Raw genomic sequence first — 23,177 nt, forward strand, 5'->3', positions numbered from 1 at the left:
AAAATTGTCACCAGTAATGCATATGTGTTCAAATATACACAAATTAAAATGTTTGAACGAAGGTGCACTTGCTTAGCCATATATATTTATGTTATTCTTATTGCTATGTATTATAGATTAAGGCTTAGAATGTAAAACTATTTCTTTGTTTGAGTGTACAAAAATGATTTTCATTTGTCCCTAAAGGGTCATGTCATTTTAAGTGTAAATTACACAGAAATATTATGCAACAATTGTTTTACAGTGTGGAAAACTACAAGGTTAAGTGCATTAATTTGTTAAAACATAAACACACCTTTTCACTCGTTGGATAAGAAGGTCCAGATGTAGCTATCTCTAGTGCTTTCATTGAAGCCTCCAAATGTTGAGCAGGAAGGAAAAAGTTTGGCATGGCAGATGTTCTACTTTCACTTTTGAAAGATGATGTTTTAGTTTTTCTACTTTCAAAATCATCTTCCTCATAGTCAGAATATTGGTTAGCATCACCGTTTACCAATTTAGTGTCAATTTCACTTTCTCTTATTGTTGGCACTGGAGTTGCTGATCGTGAACTATTAGCACTTTCTACAGATAATTTGGCCTCTGTATGATCTCGCGTCTTTGGAGTTGTTTCATTTGGATAAAAATAATCATCAAGTTCGTCAACAACTTTGTTATATAAAGCTCTAGGAGATTTTGGCACATGATCACTTTCAGCTGAATATTCAGATCTAGATGGTAAAGATCGTTGACTTCCCGCTGATGACACACGTGACATTCGTTCTCTTTGAGTGACACTACCAGAATTCTCTGATTCTAAGTCAACGTTTTCAAGTAAACGATCAGTGTCAGCATCACAACTTCTGTTCAAATCTTCAATATTTTCGTGAAAATTTAAACTCAATTCCTCATGTTTCTTACTCTTAGGACTCCATGATGGTTTATATCGTGATCTTTCGTTTTCCTCATCATCTTCATTATCAGAAAACCAGCTATCTTTTTCAACAAATTGTTCTCTTAAAACCTGAGTTCGTTGTGGTGTTCTTGAGTTTGGAACAGATTCAATGTCAAAGAAACTATCCTCATTCATTTTGTCTCTTGCATTTGTAGCACTACTATTAATATCATTTGACACCATCTTATCGCTGGGCTTTAAAGTCCGGTGAAACGAACGATCAGAAGATGGAATTCCACCAAACTTTCCCGACACATCATTCAAAGTTCTTGGCATAATAACATCTTCATCACTCCTTTCAGCATCTGAATCATCTTCATTTTCCTCCTCATCAAGAATATCTCGATAGCGATGATAATAATTTGGATCACCTTCGCCGTCAGATCCTTCGTACTCTGTTTTCTCCTGAATTATACTCATTTCCTTAGGATCAACATGGTTATGTCCATTGCCATTGCCATTTCCATTTGATGACCTTGCTGAATCAAGTTTAAATGACCCAGTACTTCGTTGTGAATTTTCTCCATGATACATAAATCCTAATGATGATGGATCAGAATTTTCTGTAATTTCTCTAGGGGAGTAATTGTCTCTAGGAGTCACACCTAATACAGTGGGATCCCTAGGAGTAGCATTGGATGTAAATGTGTTTGAAGTTGACAATAATTCATCGTCTCTAGGTGTAAATTTCATGTTTATCCCTGTATCAGAGTTATTAGACTGGTCCCTAGGTGTGGAATCACATGCTAATGTACTGTTAGTTTCAGTGAGTCCAACAAAATCTCTTGGAGTAGTCCCAAATCGGAACGTATCAAGTTTATCACTTCCACTCCTATGAGAGTCTAAAGCATCATGGTCTTGATATTTCTCACTAGAATGAGTTGCTGAGAAGGCTCCAGAATCTGCTCCCGTTTGAGAGGATTCAGCCTCCTGGGAACCAGTCAACATCAATTCTGCCTCATTTTGCCTCACTGTATCCTGTCGACTCTGTGCAAACTGAAGGGAAGATAAGGTAGAAACACCAGACTGAGTTAGTGAGTTAACCAACTGTTGTGACTGACATGTGACTGGTAAACTTGATCCTGATTGGTTCAAGTGTGGAGTGTCATAAGATGTAACATACTGAGGCTGATGCTGGACATGGAATGAACTTCCTGTTGTTGGTGGGGAGGTTACCAGTTTCTGTTTGAGTTTGTATGTTATCTCATCCAAGTCCTGCATTTGTTTTCTGAAATAAATACAAAATTTATGATTAATACAATGCTTTTAAAATTAAATAATCTTAAATATAATCAAACAATTAATTTGTGTTTAATTTTAATAATGAGTCCTCAGCATTAAAATGCAATAGCTGTAAATGAACAGATTACTTACAAGATATTTACACTAAATCAGATGGAGATGTACCGATTGATATTTAGGCAAGGAAAATATGATTTATCTACATGTACTAGTTTAATAGGACTTTGAATAAGCTATCAGTATCTGTGATAACTCTTGAAATTACACTTTGTATGTCTTTGTTTTTTATACACTATTCTGATGAGTGTAGTCCTTTCCAAGAGATTTTTTCATGTTTTTTTTCTTCTTATGTTAAGATATTAATTCAAATTTTGTTATCCAAGGCCTTTTCTTGCTTACGTTATGTTTTGCTAATTTTTGAAGGCCTTATGTTGACCTGACCTGTAGTTGTTTTCAACCCTATTTTCTGATCTTTTGATAGATAGTTGTATCATATGAAACCCTACCACATCTTGTATACATTTATCTTAATCTGTTCCATGTTAAAAAAAAACTTTTTCACATACATTGTTTTTAAAAAGAGCCACAAATATTTTTACAGTTTCTAAAATGCTGTGGAATGAGTTATTTTCAAATATACCTAAATATATTCCAGAAATTCTCAACTTCAATATACTTGGTATATAAGTTGTGTAGATTCTCTGCAATTCTTTGATAAGTACTGTATATATAAACTAACCTGAGTGATGAAAACAAATAGGACCTAGAGGAGTCAGTAGCACCCCCATCATACTGAGCTGTAGAAAGACTTGGCACTGTGTTGAGGGACGGCACACTGGACGACAGACTTGTCTGAAGAGTGACGTTTGACGGGAGAGTAGATACAGGGGATTCCTGATTCTCCTCATGTCGCTGTAGGAATGTTCGAATATTTTCACTGAGCTGTTGTTGTAACTGTTGGTGGTGATTTTGGACCTGATCATAATGGGCATTGAAGTGAGGTAGATTGCTGGTAAAGGGAGCAGTAGTTGTTGGTAGTGACATCGGTGGATCACAAAACCATATTCCCGATGTACTGACTCCAGCAGGTAAACTGGTTGGTTGTACTCCGTGTTCAGAAAAGTTGTATTGTGTCACTGAATCCTGTGGACATATGTTTACCTGAAATAAAATACACATAGTTTTACAAAAATAAATTCTTCTGTAAATTAGGATGTCTTGTTTAGTTTCTACTGAATTCATATATACGATCTGTTAACACTTTGTGTCATTTAGATAATTTAACATTTAATATGTTTTTATGTTTAGATGTTTGGTAAACAATTAAGAATGTATGTTAAATGAAGCACATGCACACATACTCTTATATATATACTGACAATGGATAAATAAATTTGGGGAAAATAAACTATATTTAAAAGATATACAAACTCATCCAGAAAAGATAAACATTCAAGATTAAATATATTGAAACTACATAGTTCAGGACAAATAATACACATTTTTACTATACGTCTACCTTTAATGGACATTCAATGTCACAAGAGAAAATGTTTGACACTGCAATGTAAAAGTGATTGTTGTATGACGTCAATACCTAGTGTTATTTTTTTTCTCCTGTAAAATGTCACGCATTCTTGAATAGTTTTTTTCTTAGGGAAATAAAAGAATTTTTAAGTTAAAAGATAAATCTATATATTTAAACAAAAGTAATAATTACCATAATTTGTCCTTTGCACTGGCCATTGAAGTCTGTAATATTGTACCAACCACAAATCGCCTGTAACCCTGACAACAGGGGAGTTAAATCTACCGACACAAATCCTAGGACTCGATCAGCTGATTTGTCTGTCAAAAATAAAATGAAGAATTTTAAAATGTAATTATAGTGATGTGAATTGTTGTGAATGTACAGACATATATAGGCAAATAATCAATTACTGAAATGGACATTAATTAAATCAAAAATTTAAAACCGTTCAATATTTGAAAAAGCCTGATACTTTTATCTCGGATACAAAATTGAATTACTAATCTGAAATTTATCTATTACATACCTGGTTCTTTAGAAGCACCATGAGGTTTATGCCAAACTTTGAGCACTAAATTCTGGAATTAAATATTATATTTTATGTTTTTTGTAACAAATAACTATAAGGAGCTAGTGATATTTTAATAATGGTAACTTTTTTGTTTTTTTCTAGAGTGATTCCACAGAAAATGTCCTAATTAATTTTTCATGAGTCAATAAATACAATTGAACTGTAGTCAAAATACATGAAGGTCAAAATTTTATAACTAGATTGTTTTATACTGAAGCAAATTCAATAATTTGAGCAACAAGGAACTAAGTACTGTATACATAAAATTTTAAAAACTTTCGATTTTCAAACTGCTATTAAGTTCTCTTATCACACTAACACTTTTATGCTTTTTGTTTGTATTTAACAATAGACAGTGAATGTATCATTGGGACTAAGATAAAGTTAAAAAGTAAGAAAACCAATTTAACCAAATGTACAGATGGACGAACAAGGGTAAAACTCAGCTACAATGGGGCATAAAAAATGGTGCAGTTTAAATTTGGTAACTTTGTCATCAATTGAAACAATATATGGTCTCAAAATGAATTGTAATATAGTTACCTTATTTTCCTGATACAGTAATTCAGTACTAAGTTTAGTTTCATGTTGATGATCCCAGATAGGACTATCTGAGTTGTGATATACTGCTGTGTAGGACGGACTTGATGAGTCTGAGGTCTGGTAAGACACATAGGCATTTGGATGACTTTCATCAGATCTGAAAGAAAATTACAGATTAGTTCCTGTTTTTAAATTCGTGAAAACAGAACTGCTGTCTACAAATCGCTGTCGGTAGTGTACAATAATTTAAGCATCAATAAAAATCAAACTACAGGTACTATTTTTGGTATCCTGATTAAATTACACTATTAAAACAAAATCTTAAATCTATTATGACATTGCAATTTGACACTATCTTTGTATTTAAAAGTACTGTAAATTAAAAATCATTATGATAATTTTAATATATTGCAAAAAACCACGTTTATTCAAATTTTCATTTCAAATTTGGATAGCATTATTAAGTTTGTATGCAAAATTTTCTGAAATTGTATTATTTAAATTCTGTCCAGTGTGCACAAATGGCAATAATAAATGTGTTAAAAATTTTTGGAAAATCCAGTACTTTGCCTTGACAGAATGATTTGTAAGAGAAGACAACTTTACCTTGATTTGTCAACAATATGTGGTAAATGCATTGCCCTGTCTATAGAGATGACAACACTAAACACTGATGATTCTTTCTCTTCAACAACACTCAGATTAGATTTCTTAGACTTCTCCTTCTTAAGGCTAGACAATTGGTGGAAGCTGTCATTTGGATCATAATCAGGATCCTCTGTCACTGATTTTTCTGATAATTCTTCTTCCAAGTCATCATCACTTTGATCCTGAAATATCATAAAAGTATTGCAATGGTTAAATTCAACATCTCAATGAACAAATATTGGTAATGGCTAGCCATTACTACTGGTGAAAAATAACTAGTTTAAATAATCTTAAATATTTCTAGGAAAATACTACTTTCATGTATCATAATAGTTGCTTTTGATTTGCAATGCTTTTTATGTTCTACGCATATCTTTGAGGTAAAATCAAAATTTCTCAGTTGATAGTGTTTGTTTGTCTTAATATTTTTTTAAATAATATTTTGGAGATGAACTTATTTATAAAAATGACATTGTATTTATCTTATATGTATTATATTGTATGTATGTCATGTATATGTTGAAATTGTTGGAAATAAAAAATCAAAAGTTAAAAAAAAAAAAAAAAAAAAAAAAAAAAAAATATTTTGGAGATGGAGAATAAATTACAATTGAACTCTACCAATAAAACACAAGCCTCTAGTATTTAAATAATAATTATAATAAAATTCTATGAATTCTAATACTGTGTTTACCTGATGGAGAGGGCCAAACTGTGGTTTGGAGGTAATATGAGCCCTTGCAAAGGCACCACCTAAACTAGAAGATCCAGGTTTAAACAAGTGATACATTCCACTGGAAGTACAAAAACAAAAACATGTTATTCTCATGTAAAAGCTTGCTTCCACCTAACTTTTAAAAGTTTGACTATTTTGCAGTTTATATAACATTGATATTTGAAAGAATTTTCATTTTTATTTAACTGATTTTTGTAAATTATAATATTTGGTTCTTCTCTTAATATTTGTAGCATTATATATTTCAATTTCCAAATATATTCTGAAACTCAAACTTTTTTTCCTTCAAAACATGAAAGTAAGACATATATCTAATATAACATGTGGTAAATTTCAGATTTCAATGATTTCTTTATTTTCAATGCAAAATAAACATATTCCTTCATTTAAAAGTTTGTACCTGACTCTGTGTTGCTTTCTTCTTTCGTCATTAAGTGATTCCATATCTATGTATGCAGTGCCTATCAGCTTGTCTCTATGTTGAGGTTTATTTTTATGGTGTTTACGACTGGTATATGTTACCCAAATTTGGATTTCCAATTTTTCTTCCCGTAAATACCTGTAAACAAATAAAATTAATTAAGGTGGTACCTAACACTACAGGGAGATAACTCTGTAAAGTCAGCTAAACGTTTTAATTACGTTGTGTTGTAAAGGGAATGCTAAGCTTCTCAATGATCAAAATTGGTGTTTGTCAAACTGCTATATAACCAGTGTAATTTTTCTGTTTAAACGGTTGGTTCAAAATTTTTGAAATTTTTATATTTTTGTTAAAGGGTCAAAGTAAATACATTGTCCAAATTTTATGAAAATTAAACGAGCCAAATTAATTTTAGTGAAAGTGTTGGGTACCACCTTAAATAAAATAATCAGAAACATCTTTGATATTCTTTTACACTTAAAACAAGATTACATCATGTATTGATAAAATGGTGTTGTAATGTTGCTGTATCATTGAGAATTACCTCAAATCATCTTTCTCAATAATACATAACAGCTTAAATTTTTTTATACAATTGAAGATGAAGATCAATACTTAATATGTTCCGGCTTTGTGGTAAAAAATATTAAGACTTACCACTTATATGGAGAAGTAACCGATATGTGGAAGTTGTGATTGTGATTTAACTGTGATACAATATAACCTTCACTGTTCACAGACATAGGCACAATCTTGGATACAACAGCACCTACAAATAATCTCAATTGTTAATACAACATCACTTTGTAAGGAGTATTCAACATTAAATACATTTTTTTGGAGGGAGGAGGGTGGAACGTACTGTTCTAGCAAGACCCCTGCTAATACAATTTGATTAGAATTTCAATGTGCTATGGTGTGAAAAACTTGTATCCCACATCCCATATTTCATTATTATTATTAGGTACCTTCCAACCAATTCAGAAATATCCCTAATGCAATCAGTTTAAGAATAAAAGAAATAATTTGTCACTTGAAATTTACTGCTTACAATGTATTTATACTATTTAATTACTTTTGTTAAAATGAAATATCAATACTGAATCTTTTTTAAAATTCTTTTCATGGCAAATATCTCTAAAACAAGACATGTTCACTTTTCATGTTGAGATGAGTAATTTATGTATGAAATAATTTTTAATTGAATAAACATCTTTTACAAACCTTTGTCATAGACTTTGTATCGAACATAACATCTTGCAGACTTATCAAGACTGTTTTGTCCAGTAATAAGAGCATTCTGGACAGGGAAGGAGACTTGATCTACTGATACTGTCACATTCTGATATCTGCCACTGCCTTCATCTAAAAATAAAACATGGAAGATAAAACAAATTCTTTTAATGGAATTTAACTACAATTTCACAAAACTAAAAAAAAAAATTATTCAATTTCATTTAAAGAATTTTAGTCATAACATATCATTAAGAAATCAAAGAATTTTCTGTGTATGCACATGTAAAATGGGGTTACTAACTCTCATTTTTAAATAACATGCAATCACAAAATAATATTATCATTATTATGATGGTGATCATTTCCTAAATGAATGGTCTACATACAAGTAAACACCAGCTAACCCCCAATTGGAACCTCTTTGAAAATAGTCAAGGAGAAAATCTTCACTACTACGATAAAAAAATATTAAAAGTTCATTTCAAAGGGAGGCAATTACCATCACTTTCCCAGGCTTCATCCTCCTCTACATTAAGTTCAATAGGAGACCATCCTACACCTCTGGCTGTGTGTATCACTCTTTCTCTATCATTGTGATGAGCAAATTTGACAGCCATCTCCAGTCCTCCAACCACTCTTTCTAAACCTCTGTTACCACTGCTTGTCTCTGTGTTACTGGTGTCCTCATTCCAACCTGATGGAGGTGAGTTTACAGCATACCAACCAGTTATACCTAAAAAAGCAATTTTTTTTAATTTGTTTTAGCCCTTTAACTTTTCAATAAATAGTTTTTGAAACTTAACAATAACTATAGATGCATTTTACAGGCAAACTGTTAATAACCTGGCAATCATTTGTTGGTAAAAAATTCAGAATATATACAACAGTCATTTATTATTTATTAACAGTCACTGACCACATTAAAAATAATTTAGATGCTGGACAGGCGACCTTTGCGATATATTTAAAAAGAGATTTTATATTGCTCTTTCCAAATGGTATTCAGGACAAAGCAATGATAAAATTTGTTGATGTGAGGAGAAAAACAGTAAACACTCAAATTTGAAAAAAATACCTGTTCTGTGAGTTAGTAAAGATGCTAATGACAAAGTTACTGTTCCTAACAGAACATCCCCAGTCTTTCCTAGAAGTTGTCTCCCTTTAACTCCACTGTCCATATCCTGCAGTAAATGTCTGTCGAAATCTGAAAAGATGATAAAAAATATAAATAAATTAAAAACACAGACATATTTTTTCTGACAGTCAGAGTAAGAAATAAACGTTTTTTTTTCTTCTTTGAGGTTATTAATTGCATGCTAGAATAATTTAATGCAAAGGCACGCCTTCAAACAAAATTTAATGACCTTTATTTTTCAGCCTTTCTGTCTTTTTTTTCTGATTTTTGTTATTATTATATGAGAGTAAGAGTATTCTAAAGAATAAAGTCTTTATAGATGGTATGTTTGTCCTATTCAAATTAAAAAAAAAACAGTCAATGTTTTCAGAGTGTAGTACTACTGATTTATTATTGCGAAAAATGCTACAGGGTTATAAATGCAATAATTTTAACTAGCATTTCAAAATGTTTTATATGAATTAAACAGGATTGTCCCCAATATTGCAAAAATTAAAATTGCATTTTAGTCTTCAATGAGAAAATCACAATGATAAAAGCACACACAAATTTCTGAATTTACAGCATGTATTTTTAACCTTTTATGGCCATTATTTGTTTTTATATGTACCTGAGGACATGCCAGGGACTTGATGCCAAATTTCCAGTGTTATTTCTCCACACTCTAGAATTTCAGCTAAGGTCATGGCATCGCTGTCTGGTTCTGTCCATAACAAAGGACATAGGAAATCCATATGGTGAGAATATTCAGGACAAAATGTTCTGGCTATTGTTCTCGTTAATCTCTCATCCTGTAAAAGAAAAAAGAAAATTTAGATTTATTTTTGTAACATTGGTATATTAATTCTTCAGCTTCATTCTATGATTATTGAAAGCCTGCTTCATGCATGCTCTAGATATAGTCATTAAGATGTAATTTTAAATGTTTTTATCAGTAAAGATAGGTTATTCCAGCGATTTAAAATATGATACTGCAAACATTTTTTTAAATCTTTGTTAATAATGGTTCTAATAGACATTTAATTACACATCCTTCATTCAATCTGAGAGATGCATTTGACAGTACCTTACCAGTCACTTAAGATGCCATACATAGCAAAAGATCAAAATGAATCTAGGATTATCCTTCCCAGTCACTTAAGATGCCATACATAGCAAAAGATCAAAATGAATCTAGGATTATCCTTACCAGTCACTTAAGATGCCATACATAGCAACAGATCAAAATGAATCTAGGATTATCCTTACCAGTCACTTAAGATGCCATACATAGCAACAGATCAAAATGAATCTAGGATTATCCTTACCAGTCACTTAAGATGCCATACATAGCAACAGATCAAAATGAATCTAGGATTATCCTTACCAGTCACTTAAGATGCCATACATAGCAACAGATCAAAATGAATCTAGGATTATCCTTACCAGTCACTTAAGATGCCATACATAGCAACAGATCAAAATGAATCTAGGATTATCCTTACCAGTCAGTTAAGATGCCATACATAGCAACAGATCAAAATGAATCTAGGATTATCCTTACCAGTCAGTTAAGATGCCATACATAGTGAATCTAGGATTATCCTTACCAGTCACTTAAGATGCCATACATAGCAACAGATCAAAATGAATCTAGGATTATCCTTACCAGTCACTTAAGATGCCATACATAGCAACAGATCAAAATGAATCTAGGATTATCCTTACCAGTCAGTTAAGATGCCATACATAGCAAATGATCAAAATGAATCTAGGATTATCCTTACCAGTCAGTTAAGATGCCATACATAGCAACAGATCAAAATGAATCTAGGATTATCCTTACCAGTCACTTAAGATGCCATACATAGCAACAGATCAAAATGAATCTAGGATTATCCTTACCAGTCAGTTAAGATGCCATACATAGCAACAGATCAAAATGAATCTAGGATTATCCTTACCAGTCACTTAAGATGCCATACATAGCAACAGATCAAAATGAATCTAGGATTATCCTTACCAGTCACTTAAGATGCCATACATAGCAACAGATCAAAATGAATCTAGGATTATCCTTACCAGTCACTTACGATGCCATACATAGCAACAGATCAAAATGAATCTAGGATTATCCTTACCAGTCAGTTAAGATGCCATACATAGCAACAGATCAAAATGAATCTAGGATTATCCTTACCAGTCAGTTAAGATGCCATACATAGCAAATGATCAAAATGAATCTAGGATTATCCTTACCAGTCAGTTAAGATGCCATACATAGCAACAGATCAAAATGAATCTAGAATTATCCTTACCAGTCAATTAAGATGCCATACATAGCAACAGATCAAAATGAATCTAGGATTATCCTTACCAGTCACTTAAGATGCCATACATAACAACAGATCAAAATGAATCTAGGATTATCCTTACCAGTCACTTAAGATGCCATACATAGCAAATAATCAAAATGAATCTAGGATTATCCTTACCAGTCAGTAAAGATGCCATACATAGCAAATGATCAAAATGAATCTAGGATTATCCTTACCAGTCAGTTAAGATGCCATACATAGCAAATGATCAAAATGAATCTAGGATTATCCTTACCAGTCAGTTAAGATGCCATACATAGCAAATGATCAAAATGAATCTAGGATTATCCTTACCAGTCACTTAAGATGCCATACATAGCAAATAATCAAAATGAATCTAGGATTATAAGTGCAAATTAAGTGATCTTTTATGGATAATGACAAATCAGATGATCAGCTAATTTATACCCGACTCAAACACTATCCATAGCCTTCAAACCTAACTCTTGCCTAAAACAAACCTTAACTTAATCATTATCATAAATTGAACCTGAACCTGAAAGTACAGGGTCTGCTTATATAAATTAAGGCTGTATTTACTTCTTATGTAAATATTATGGTACTAACCTGTTTCTGTAGGAAAGAGAGTCTGACTTTGACATAAGAGTTAACACCAACTTCAGCAGGATACTGCATCCCTGTATCAAGGCGGGCTATGGATTCAGCTGCTGCCTATTGATTAAAATATAAAAAGACATAACTTCAAGGCGAGCCATTCTATTTACAGCCAAACAAATATTTTTAATTATTCTGTTTACATTACAGGTTTAATGAAACGTGTGATATAACATACTCTTATACTCTAAGAGTTGATGCTTAAATTTTGAATTATATAACCTAAGAAAATATATAAATAGTATAAATGTTCATTATAAAATTTGTTAAAATTACCTTTAATCCTGTGGCTCTGATGACACTGACAGATATACAGACTTGAGATCCAGATAGATTCTTCTGTAAAGCTGCATTCAATTCATTCTATCAAGTACATATATAGCTATTATTAGGTTTATACAAACAAATACTATTAAAGAGATATACATGTATTACACCGTTTATGTAAATCTGACATTTAATATACACTAGAAACTGCATCATGCATATAAGAAATCAAAAGCATTGAGCAAGTCAAATACATATTTGGAAAACCAAATAATGCACAAAGTTTTCACTCTGCATTGTCATAAATGTTATTATACCTATCAGCACAGATTTCCTACTTTTTACATTTCTGAGTAATAAATCATTGATTTTATATTTACAAACATTATTTTTTTCTTTCTTTAACTTCTGATGTATTTAATCTTGATAGGCAACATGTGACTTTTTAGACTAAGATGTCATGGTTTAAATACATATTCTTCTACTATTTTCTTTGGTTCAAGAAAGCTTATTGAATTTGATGTGACTGTCATACAAGTGAGAGGTTTAGCTAACTATAAAACCAGGTTCAATCCATCATTTTCTACATAAGAAAATGCCTGTACCAAGTCAGGAATATGACAGTCGTTATCAGTTTGTTTGATGTGTTAAGAGTATTTTTGTGATTTTACTTTCTTCTATATCAGTGAGATGTTATTATCTGCTACACCACTTACCTGTATTGTATTAGTTTTATAGTGTATGGTTACATCCATTAATCCAGACTCTTTCATCTGTAAGCAAATCATTTAAAATTACAAATATTTATACATTATCAAATTATTCAAAATGTATTTCCACATTCCAATTGAGGATTTATTAAAATATCTTAAAACCTAACCAATAATAGTAAAATTACATTACATTTAACAAAAGAAAATTACAAAATTTCCAATCCTACAGCAGAGATGATTGAAAGAAAGATGTGGAATATGTCATCCGTATAGAAAGCAAACAACACAAATAAAACCTGTATGTAAAGAACTTAATTCTATTTTGAAAACTGTTGGTTTTTATATACCCCTGTATGTTATTTTTTGTTGTTGGTGCCATTCTAAACTTTTGATACTGTGCATCCTTTTAAAATTAGTGAAAAAAATGAAATCAATGTTGATCGATATCTCAAGACTCTTGCAGTTCACAATGCTTAAATAAATAAGTCTTCCACAATAATCTCATCTTATAACTCACCTTTGATTTGGACTCGGGATCCTTCATTTCTGAATCTGATCCTACTTGAGTTAATGGCAAGGCAAAAGTTTGAACTGTTGGCTCCCCTCTCTTCTGCATGGTAACCATAGCACATAATTTGGCAAGTGGCAAGTTTGTCTTTAATAAATAACAAATAGAAATTAAGCTATAATGTAATAGGTATAAGTAAATAAATTTTACTTCTGTTACCAGAATATTCAATAATTCATGTTTTTAAAGGTTCAAGTTTGAGTCAGAAGATTAATTCAAACTTTTGGGAATTGAAAATACTGTACCTCTCATGGTCCTTTAAATTTTCAAACTCATAAAATAACATCATGCAAATATCTTTATTTGACAATTTTTTTTTAACTTATTTTTCATTTAAAAAAAGATTGTTAGTAGAAAACTGTTTGAAAAATACATTGAATGGCAGAAAATGTTACCTTTGTCTTGAAAAAACTATTTCCTAAATAAAACAAGAACATTTATGAAATTTCACTGAGATATTTTCTAAACAAAATTTAAACTATAATTCTTGTTTGACCTACCTTGGCTATACACTGATCCCTAACATTAGGATGATAATATCTACACCACACTTCAAATGGTAAACCTCCTCCCGCAGTTCCAGCACAGGCTGAAGAAAAAATACAACAGAATCATACATGTACATTAAGTAACTTACAATTGTAAATCTAAATTGAAAGCAATATAAGTTTAAGTGTATCAAATTCATAATGTAAACTTTAAGATAACAATATCTATAATGTTGTAAGGTCACTATATAGTTTCTAAATTTGATAACTTTTTTAACACCTGTATATCCTTATTTTATGTGTATTCTCTCAACAGCATGATTTTTGAATTGTCAAACATGTTTAAACCAGGTATTTAAAGTACTAGCATTAATGATTAATACATGCATGTTAATCCATTCTGGTTTGGTTGAAAGTATACTTTCATTTTGCTATCCAACTTAAGATATACTATGTGTATTTTAAGACCATGTTACCTGTGAGTAATTCTCTCTGTACAGGTGTTCCCATTGACAGAACGATTCTATGTCGTGTAACATCATTGAAAGTAGGATCAGGTATGCATAATGTGGTAGCACTTCTAAAAGACTTCATACTTGGCACAGCTGTAAATAATTTGGTAAATATATCATTTAGTGCAAAGAAAGTGTATTCCTAACAATATTTTTGATTAGAGGCAATAATGTAAAACTTTAAAATATTATAGAGGTTGGATAAATCATTGGTTACACAATAAATGGTGGTAAGCATCTTTCAAAATGAATTTTTATGTTCAGTGCTTGTCGTTTGTTGTGGTTCATTAGTTTTTACCATTTTTTTTATATAGTACACGATTGGTTTTCCCGTCTGTTTTACACTAGTCATTTTTGGGACCCTTTATACAGCTTGCAGTTCGGTGTGAGCTAAGGCTACATATTGAAGACTGTACTTTGACCTATTATGATTTACTTTTACAAATTGTGACTTGGCACTCATACCACATCTCCTTTTATCTATTAAATTACAAAAAAAACTTTTAAATACTTTCCCCCTTATTGTCTTAATGCACATCAATTTTGTTATACTTTGCATCAGGTTTCAGTGATACAAACAATAGCTTACCATGTTTGATAACAGGTGCTCCTTGAACCTGATTATTTGATTGAGCTGGGAAATGGTACTGTACAAAACAATCTGCTTCTCCCCACATCATGTTCTCAAATGCAGTCAGACCTCTCAATCCTTCTATTACTACTTCAAATATGTGCTCCACTTTAAACAAGAAAAACAAAAATACATTAAACTCAAATTTTATCAATCATTTTATCATACACAACCTTTCTACTTAGTTCAGTTTCAAGAACTCTGAATTTTCTGATTAAACCAACATGTTTTTGAAAGTACTCAACCTGAAGACTTATAAAATACTAAATTAAAGCAAGATTTCTTTAAATGTCTCCATATATCTAGGTTGATACAAAATGCAAGGGCTTTTATCCTTATTAAATTTTCTTAATATGACAGTGGTTGCCTAAAAGGCAGCCACTGAATCAAAACTTCTTAAAGACAAAAGTTGAAATCATTACTTTAAAGCTGAAGTCAACATCATGACTTGTTTTTCACTGCTATGTTATTTCAGTGTAACAGAAGAGTCCCAGATTGGTCAGTTGCCAGAAAGCCTTTGTTTGGGTACTGTATAGGGTTGAATAGCATTAAATTACAGCCTAGAAATGACAAACCCAGACTTTGGTTGGAAAGTTTGTATTGGAACTGTCTATTGTCAAGTAGAAACACTGTACATTATCTATTTTATTTTTCACCACAACTCTATACTTTTTATTACAGGTTATCCCTGTATTACTAGTATTTGACCTGACTAATAATGAATTTTGTGGTATAAACTTACCAATAGATTCTGTACCAATATGTGGAGGACTGATGTCATCTGACTGCTGTAGATCATTCCTACAAGTAGATAACAAATATATCATTGTGGGATAGTCTTTGTTTGTTTTGTATAGTATTTAACACCACTTGGCTGTATCTTGGCAGCCATCTTTTATTGTTGGAGATGCCAGAGTACCCTGAGAGAAATCCAGACCTTCCATAGGATAGCATTGTCAGAGATGAAAATAAAAATCAAATCATAATCTTACATATATGTTTAAACCCCCATAACTGAAATTATTTAACACAAACTTCTTCAAAAAAAATAATACAATATTGATATGAAGTTCAGATTTGTTTTTCTTACATGTATGTAAAAATTATATCAAATAGAAAATATCAGACCTCTCAGTAAGTTAATGTTAAAAGTAAATCTACAATGTGACATATGAAACAGTACCTTTCCAAATAATGTTGAGGTCTCTCTGGCAAATGGTTAGGTGCCACACCATCAAGTTTGATTCTTTGCAGAGCAGCAACCTGTTAAAAATAATTTATTTACTCATTTGGTAACAAACATAAGAATGGTTTAGCTATAATATACTAATTCTTTATGCATAAAGTTTGTCTGGTTGAAATTATCAAAAATTTACAAACTTTTTCTTTTTTTCAGTCAGAATAGACATTTACTATTAGAAACCAGTGCTTTCCTTCAGTCTCGTATAGAGTATTTTTCTGGATTTTTCATAATGAAGAAGATATTGAGAGAATTTCATGAAGGTTTATTAATAACTTTTATAGATAAAAGAATAATAGATGACCAAAATCATGAATTTGTAAGCTACTAGGCAAGACTGTTGCTTAACAACACCACCCTGAAGATTTGATAAACAAATTACCCCAGTTTAGCCTTTTCAATGGCAAAAAAAATGATCTAATGTCCAAATTGTGATTAGAAATCTCACCTGTTCAGCTGAGCCAATGGCTAGACAAACTTGTAGCTGTCCAAACTGTGATCCGTTTAATGGATTAACAATAGGGAGGTAGTTATCAAGGGCTATCACAGGAAACTGCAAAATTCAACATAAATTCTTAAATAAAGTACTTTTATTGTAACAACTCATTTACATAAATGTCTGAGCCTTGAAATTTCCTTTAATTTTGCTCTTTCTTTACTCTTACATTTTTCATTACTGTGTAACTATATAGATACTGTCAATTCATTAGTATTCGTTGGGGGCCAATTTTTACTTTGATTTCCTAAACACAGGTGAACAACAAATTAAAATGTTCAACTAATGAAAATTTTTCTATAGGCTTGGCAAAACCACAAAATTAAATATCCACGAAAATGGGTGCCCACAAAAATAAATAAATACACAGTAAATTATGATCTTGCAGACCTTTACTTTATGCCATTTAATAATTTCTGTATCTACTACTTTCTCTTCATTATTATGGTGACCTCTATTATCATTTTTGTATTTAGGTTTTATGAGTTTCCATTCGTCAAAGTTTCTCAAAAATCTTTTTTCATTCATGATCCCTTACTTCAATTTCATCATTTCATGATACTTTTTTCAATTCATGCATATTGAAGTGATACATAAATCTAAATTTGGTCTTATATTGATTATTTTAACACAATTATTACCTGAGATTTAAGAAGAGTATTTGCAATTTTCTTATCCCTGAATGACATATAAAACTGATGCAGGCTGATCTTGACTATGCCAATCAACTGAAAATAGATAAGATTAAATTAGTTTATATAGTATATCCCCTATGAACCATTTTACATGTTTTCAGTTTTAATACAGTTATTCGTATAATTTTTCGTACATAAATGACAGTGTATCATAAGCCTTTAAAGGCTGGTTGGTATAAATATATAAGTTTATCAACTGCAGATGTTTAAAATTGTAAAATATTGTATTTCATGTATATGTACCAAGTTGTTCTTTCAAATAAAATATCTATCTATACAGTCTCCCACAAATAAAATTAGATAATTACTCGGTTATATCTGCGTTAGTTACTTAGTGTCAAATAATCTTTTAAGGATTAAATTTAAATAAGCTTTAATTAAACTGTACCAATAAAATAAAATTATAATGAAATACATGTTCATGGACACTGCTTATAAATTCTGGGCATAAAATATTGAAGAAATACCTGATCATTTTCTGCTGAAGTTTTCTTATCCCATACTTCTATAACCATAAAATTGTTTCTCATTCTCTCTAAAAGAGCTGTTGACATCAACATTGGAGCAACCTGTTTATATTTAATGATAAAAAAACAAACTTTATATGGATTTAGTTCTAGAAAATTCTAAAAGTTTCAGATAATATAACCCATTTAAAGCTTTAACATGTTTAAGAAACAAAAAAAGGGAAAACAGGGAAAAATTTATAGCATCAATTATTCATTTTTTGGAAAAGAACGATACTTAGTTTTCCTGAAATAAATATAACAAATAAAATAATTATCCAAAAATTCATCTCAAATATTTTGTACACGCATAAAATGAACTAAGATCTAATAAAATTAAAATGAAAAGACCAGTAAACTCCCCTTCTGAACATTATATAACTACTAATTTATGGGAATTCATACTTTCTAAATAGCCTAATAAAAGCTTTTCAAACACTATTTTATTATGTTTATTAGTGAGAATTAATTTGAATAGTTTCTATTCAATTCTAACTCTTAAAATATAAGTCAATGACTATGTAACTATTTAATATACCTGAGAAAAATGAAATGCTGGATCAGCTGTTCCCCAACACACATTGGAATGTACAGCATCATCACACCAAAACATTCTACACACTAAATAGGTGTTTCTCACATTCATATCACGGCCCTTCACACCTGTCAGAGAATATTCAAATTTGAACATTATAACAAATAAGATTTCTTAAGCTGAACAGTTATTTATTTCTCTTGTTTTTTCATATCTAAATAAAATAACTGAATTTAAAACCATTAGTTAATATCGGTAATAAGCATAACTTTAACAAAGAATTAACATTTTTATGCCCCATTTATGGGCATTATGTTTTCTGGTCTGTGCGTCCGTCCGTCCGTCTGTTCGTTCGTTCGTCTGTTCGTCCGTCTGTCCCATGTCAGGTTAAAGTTTTTGGTCGAGGTAGTTTTTGATGAAGTTGAAGTCCAATCAACTTGAAACTTAGTATATATGTTCTGTATGATATGATCTTTCTAATTTTAATTCCAAATTAGAGATTTAACCCCATTTTCACGGTCCACTGAACATAGAAAATGATAGTGCGGATGGGGCATCCGTGTACTGGGGACACATTCTTGTTTAATATACTTTTGTTCTGTTTGGTTTTACATGCTTCTAGCTTCTTCATCAGCTGTTGCTGTTTTTCTGGTTATAGACCATACCAATGTTATATAAGCCAAAACATAAATTTATCTGATGATAGAATGAATGGTTAAACGAACTTTCTGCAATATTGGCTATTTCTCAGTGTTGATTTTTTATTGGTGAAAGAAGCAGAAGTGCCTGGAGAGAACTACCGACCTTGAGTAGGAAAACTGACAATCATTAACATTGTAGAAGCGCATGCACATGCAACGTGCCAAATTCTAACTCACAATCTTATTAGTGACAGGCTAGTGTACATCAGTTTGACAACTTAAGACCACAGAGGCACCTTATCATGCTATTGTATAAAAGCTCTAAAAAAATAATATAAAGAAACTTCATATTACCTGGAGCAGACAAGGCATTTGGCTGTACGGGAAATACTGGATGCCTTTTCATTGATACTAAAGATGGTATGCCCTGTGTTGATATTCCCCTGCCTTCAGGTACCAGTAACAAAGTGTGAAGAGTTACATGCTGGAAAAGACATGAAGAGATGATATCACTGATTATAAATATTGATGTTCCAAAACCAAAAACAAATTTTTTAAAGAAAACATTTACATATTCAGGTTCTCATATATGGAACAGTTTACCAAATGAAATAAAAATGAGTAATACACTTGTATCTTTTAAAACAAAATGTTACAAATTTTTCATCAATTGTGCAAATTAATATGCTTTTTCATTATTACTTAAATACAATTGTATATTGTGTATAATATAACTTTATAATACTCTATGTACTTATAAATATGTTATTATTATTTTGAGGACTCTCAGGAAGATTAGTTTTAACTAATGGGATCATCCTCTTGAAATAAAGATTATTTATTTATTTATTTATTTATTTATTTATTTATGTCCTTATCAGTCCTGTATGCTTTCAGAAAGATCAGTATAAGACTTAGCCTCAGTCATAAATCCCGAGCACAACTGCCCAGGGCAGTAGAATGTTTCTGGAAAGAGGCCTAACAAGCCAAATGGATTATAATATACCTGATGACAAACTGATTTTCTTGTAAATTTAAGTTTTTCATGAAGGCTATTCTCTCAATCTTTGTCTACAATTTTTTGAAGAACTGTACAACACTTATTCATTACCATCTCTTAAGAGAGAACTATGTACTTGACCCTATAAATGTTGTACCGAAGAGTTCTGTGCACTAACCTCAGGACTATAATCTGTATACTGTGACTGATGACTGATTTGTTTAGGAATTGGTTGAATCTCTGGAATATGTGCAGCACTAGATGTTCTTGATGAACCTTTGTCTGAAATTATATTAATTATGTAAGTTAATAAAATGACCTGGCCTTCAAATTTCCAAAAACAGTCCACTCAAAGTTGTATAAGGCAGAATGTTATGTTGTGTATGTGAATTAGTCAAAGACCATATACAGCTTACTACATAAAATTACAGAATCAATCACTTCAACTCCCTCCCACCCTGTGTTAATTTTAAAAGAATCGATCCACTAATGCTGTTGAAGAAGTAATGCATAGGAAATAGTTTCAAAGTCTATTTTTACCTTGTGGATTAATTAGTTCAACAGTGTCCAGTCAAAATTTATATAGTCATTAATTTTAACTTTCATAAACTTTAGGTTTAGAGTTATTTCAAATGGTATTTTTTACAGATAATTCCATCCAATCTTCTTTTTTCTTGTGTCATGATATTCAATCACCATGGCTTTGAAGTTACAGTTGGATAAAAAGTATATACTCACTGAACTGAGGTTGTGTAGTCAAGTGTTGTGGTTCTGGTTGTGTATGCACGACATTCTGTGATGGAGCGGGAGGTGGGCGTGGTTTGTGTGGTACTGGAGCAGGGATGGGAACCAGTTTAGATTTGCCAGACATTTCAGCAAGCTTTGTACGAGCTAGGTGTGTAGAAAAGTCTTTACTGTCAGAAGCTAATTCAATGGAAACCTGGAAATACAATAGTAAACTTACCTCCACTTGATATTACCAAATGTATAAAACAAAATCAGTATTACAAGGAATAACAATGTTTAAAAGCTTTAATTATTTTGTTAAAGAAAACATTTCAATTTTGTGATAACTAAGCCTAAATGTCATTCTAAATATAGATAACAAAAAATGTATTATTTAAACTAAGAATTACCTTTAAGTTGCCATAGAGACCATCTAAATCACTTTTGTGCATTGATGAGTTGATAGATGAGTTTTTGTTTATAGATTCTCTTATTTCTAATTCTCGATCAACGAATAGTGATTCTGATTTTAACACTGACTTCATAGGTATGCCACAACTTCCAATCAATGATGGCTGAAATGCAAAACATATTATGATGTATTCAGGATAGAAAAATAAAATGTGTGACCAATTGTATAAGTAATGATATCTATATTTAAAGCACAGTGAAATTCAATAAAAATATTTGTTTATCTTGATACTTGCAGATTTTTCTTGTTTCATTTTGAATTTTACTTAAAAAGATCATGGAATATTTATTACTTTGTCAATTTTTTCTTTTTAAAATTGTCATTTCAAATTCTTAAAAGTAAACAAAACACTCAGTTATTTTTCAAACCACAAAACTTGTATGGTGGAATGTCTATGTTAAATCATATTTATATATATCACCCATTTACTAATCATAAAAGTGACCCATAGATGTTAACTTCTACACCATTTGTGCTCTGGTGGAGCATTGTCTCATTGGCAATCATACCACATCTTCTTTTTTTAAAGCTATTTTTTATGGTGTTTTATACTAAGAGTAAATGCATACCACTTTCTGTCCAGCTGATCTTCCATAAACTTTAAACACGAGAGCTGATTTCCACCAATTATCTACTGCATTACCATCAAACATAATAGGGAAGACAGATCGATGATTAAACTGTACCACTGAAATTATAATTTATAAATGTTATAGACATGCTTAAACCCAAACAATAAATATAAGTACTCAAGATCATTTCACAGATCAAACAAACTTAAACAAAATGTAGTACCACATGGACAATTGTCACTATAGAATGACATTAAAAGTTGGAAATTATAATAACGAATTTAGTAAGAGGGTATAATAAGTTTTTTTTTCAAAAATAAATGTCTGCTCTATTAATACACCTACAAAGTACAGGGGTCTGAAAGAATTTTGGTTTCTCATTTGCTCCTTATATTCTTATTTTTCACATCTTAAATATAAAAGTTTAATAGATACTTACAACCATTACTGACTTTTTTGGATGCCACCCTCATCACCTCTGTGGCCAAAGCATTGGGTGAATATTTATCTCTAGATGTGGCTACCACTGGAAACTGGTACTCTATGAAGTACGTCCTATAACACAAATAATTTATATACAACTAACTTTATATGTTGGTCAAGACATGAATGATGGCTAATGTATATATAAGTACTAAGGAAGTCCAATTCGTTCATTCTTTCATAAAATTCTTAAATTTTCAGATCTTTTTTGCTATAATAGATAATCATATTTTCAAGCTTTCTATTTTGAACATGTACTTTGCCAAGATAATGTTCAAATGCAATGACACTGATTACATCAGAAATCTTTGGTCTACATATATTTTACAAAAAAAAAAATTCTAACTTTTTTAAAATCATTACTTTTAACTTTTGTGGTGATTACTTATGTATAAGATTAGATTTCTAAAAACAAAATAGTCTACACCATTTTCATCAAGTATCTTACATGGACTTCTTAGCTTTAGGAGAAGGCTTTGGAGGTCTTCCTACTGTTTTAAACTTAAAACTTTTCTTTGAAGATGACGATGTATTGAGCTCCTGTCCAGTAAGATGAAGAGCATCAATCACAACACGAGCTACATGAACTCGGCCAAGTAATGTCAACCTTTCTACACTTAAACCATCTACTTTTTTACTTCTTGATGGCTCATCTGAAATTGT

The 23,177-nt window shown here is 31.0% G+C and overlaps 1 protein-coding gene across 1 annotated transcript in view; it reads right to left on the minus strand.

Annotated features, from left to right (window-relative positions):
• The window catches only part of LOC139485552 (C2 domain-containing protein 3-like), a 37,598-nt gene that overhangs the window by 3,653 nt on the left and 10,768 nt on the right, over positions 1-23,177 (minus strand). Inside the window, exons 12-44 of the mRNA XM_071270115.1 lie at positions 22,963-23,167; positions 22,471-22,586; positions 22,029-22,147; positions 21,398-21,562; positions 21,000-21,201; positions 20,440-20,543; positions 19,616-19,745; positions 18,624-18,748; positions 18,047-18,148; positions 17,526-17,612; positions 16,837-16,941; positions 16,332-16,411; positions 15,891-15,949; positions 15,107-15,256; positions 14,482-14,610; positions 14,018-14,106; positions 13,467-13,604; positions 12,953-13,009; positions 12,246-12,332; positions 11,922-12,026; positions 9,608-9,788; positions 8,938-9,066; positions 8,362-8,595; positions 7,851-7,991; positions 7,284-7,395; positions 6,606-6,764; positions 6,164-6,263; positions 5,428-5,651; positions 4,822-4,978; positions 4,234-4,285; positions 3,897-4,024; positions 2,916-3,337; positions 296-2,162 (exon numbers count right to left, since the gene is read on the minus strand). Coding sequence (XP_071126216.1) covers positions 296-2,162; positions 2,916-3,337; positions 3,897-4,024; positions 4,234-4,285; positions 4,822-4,978; positions 5,428-5,651; positions 6,164-6,263; positions 6,606-6,764; positions 7,284-7,395; positions 7,851-7,991; positions 8,362-8,595; positions 8,938-9,066; positions 9,608-9,788; positions 11,922-12,026; positions 12,246-12,332; positions 12,953-13,009; positions 13,467-13,604; positions 14,018-14,106; positions 14,482-14,610; positions 15,107-15,256; positions 15,891-15,949; positions 16,332-16,411; positions 16,837-16,941; positions 17,526-17,612; positions 18,047-18,148; positions 18,624-18,748; positions 19,616-19,745; positions 20,440-20,543; positions 21,000-21,201; positions 21,398-21,562; positions 22,029-22,147; positions 22,471-22,586; positions 22,963-23,167 — 6,260 coding nt within the window. The remainder of the gene's footprint in view (positions 1-295; positions 2,163-2,915; positions 3,338-3,896; positions 4,025-4,233; positions 4,286-4,821; positions 4,979-5,427; positions 5,652-6,163; positions 6,264-6,605; positions 6,765-7,283; positions 7,396-7,850; positions 7,992-8,361; positions 8,596-8,937; positions 9,067-9,607; positions 9,789-11,921; positions 12,027-12,245; positions 12,333-12,952; positions 13,010-13,466; positions 13,605-14,017; positions 14,107-14,481; positions 14,611-15,106; positions 15,257-15,890; positions 15,950-16,331; positions 16,412-16,836; positions 16,942-17,525; positions 17,613-18,046; positions 18,149-18,623; positions 18,749-19,615; positions 19,746-20,439; positions 20,544-20,999; positions 21,202-21,397; positions 21,563-22,028; positions 22,148-22,470; positions 22,587-22,962; positions 23,168-23,177) is intronic.

The sequence above is a fragment of the Mytilus edulis genome, chromosome 8, assembly GCF_963676685.1.
Source record: "Mytilus edulis chromosome 8, xbMytEdul2.2, whole genome shotgun sequence".
Classification (NCBI taxonomy): domain Eukaryota; kingdom Metazoa; phylum Mollusca; class Bivalvia; order Mytilida; family Mytilidae; genus Mytilus; species Mytilus edulis.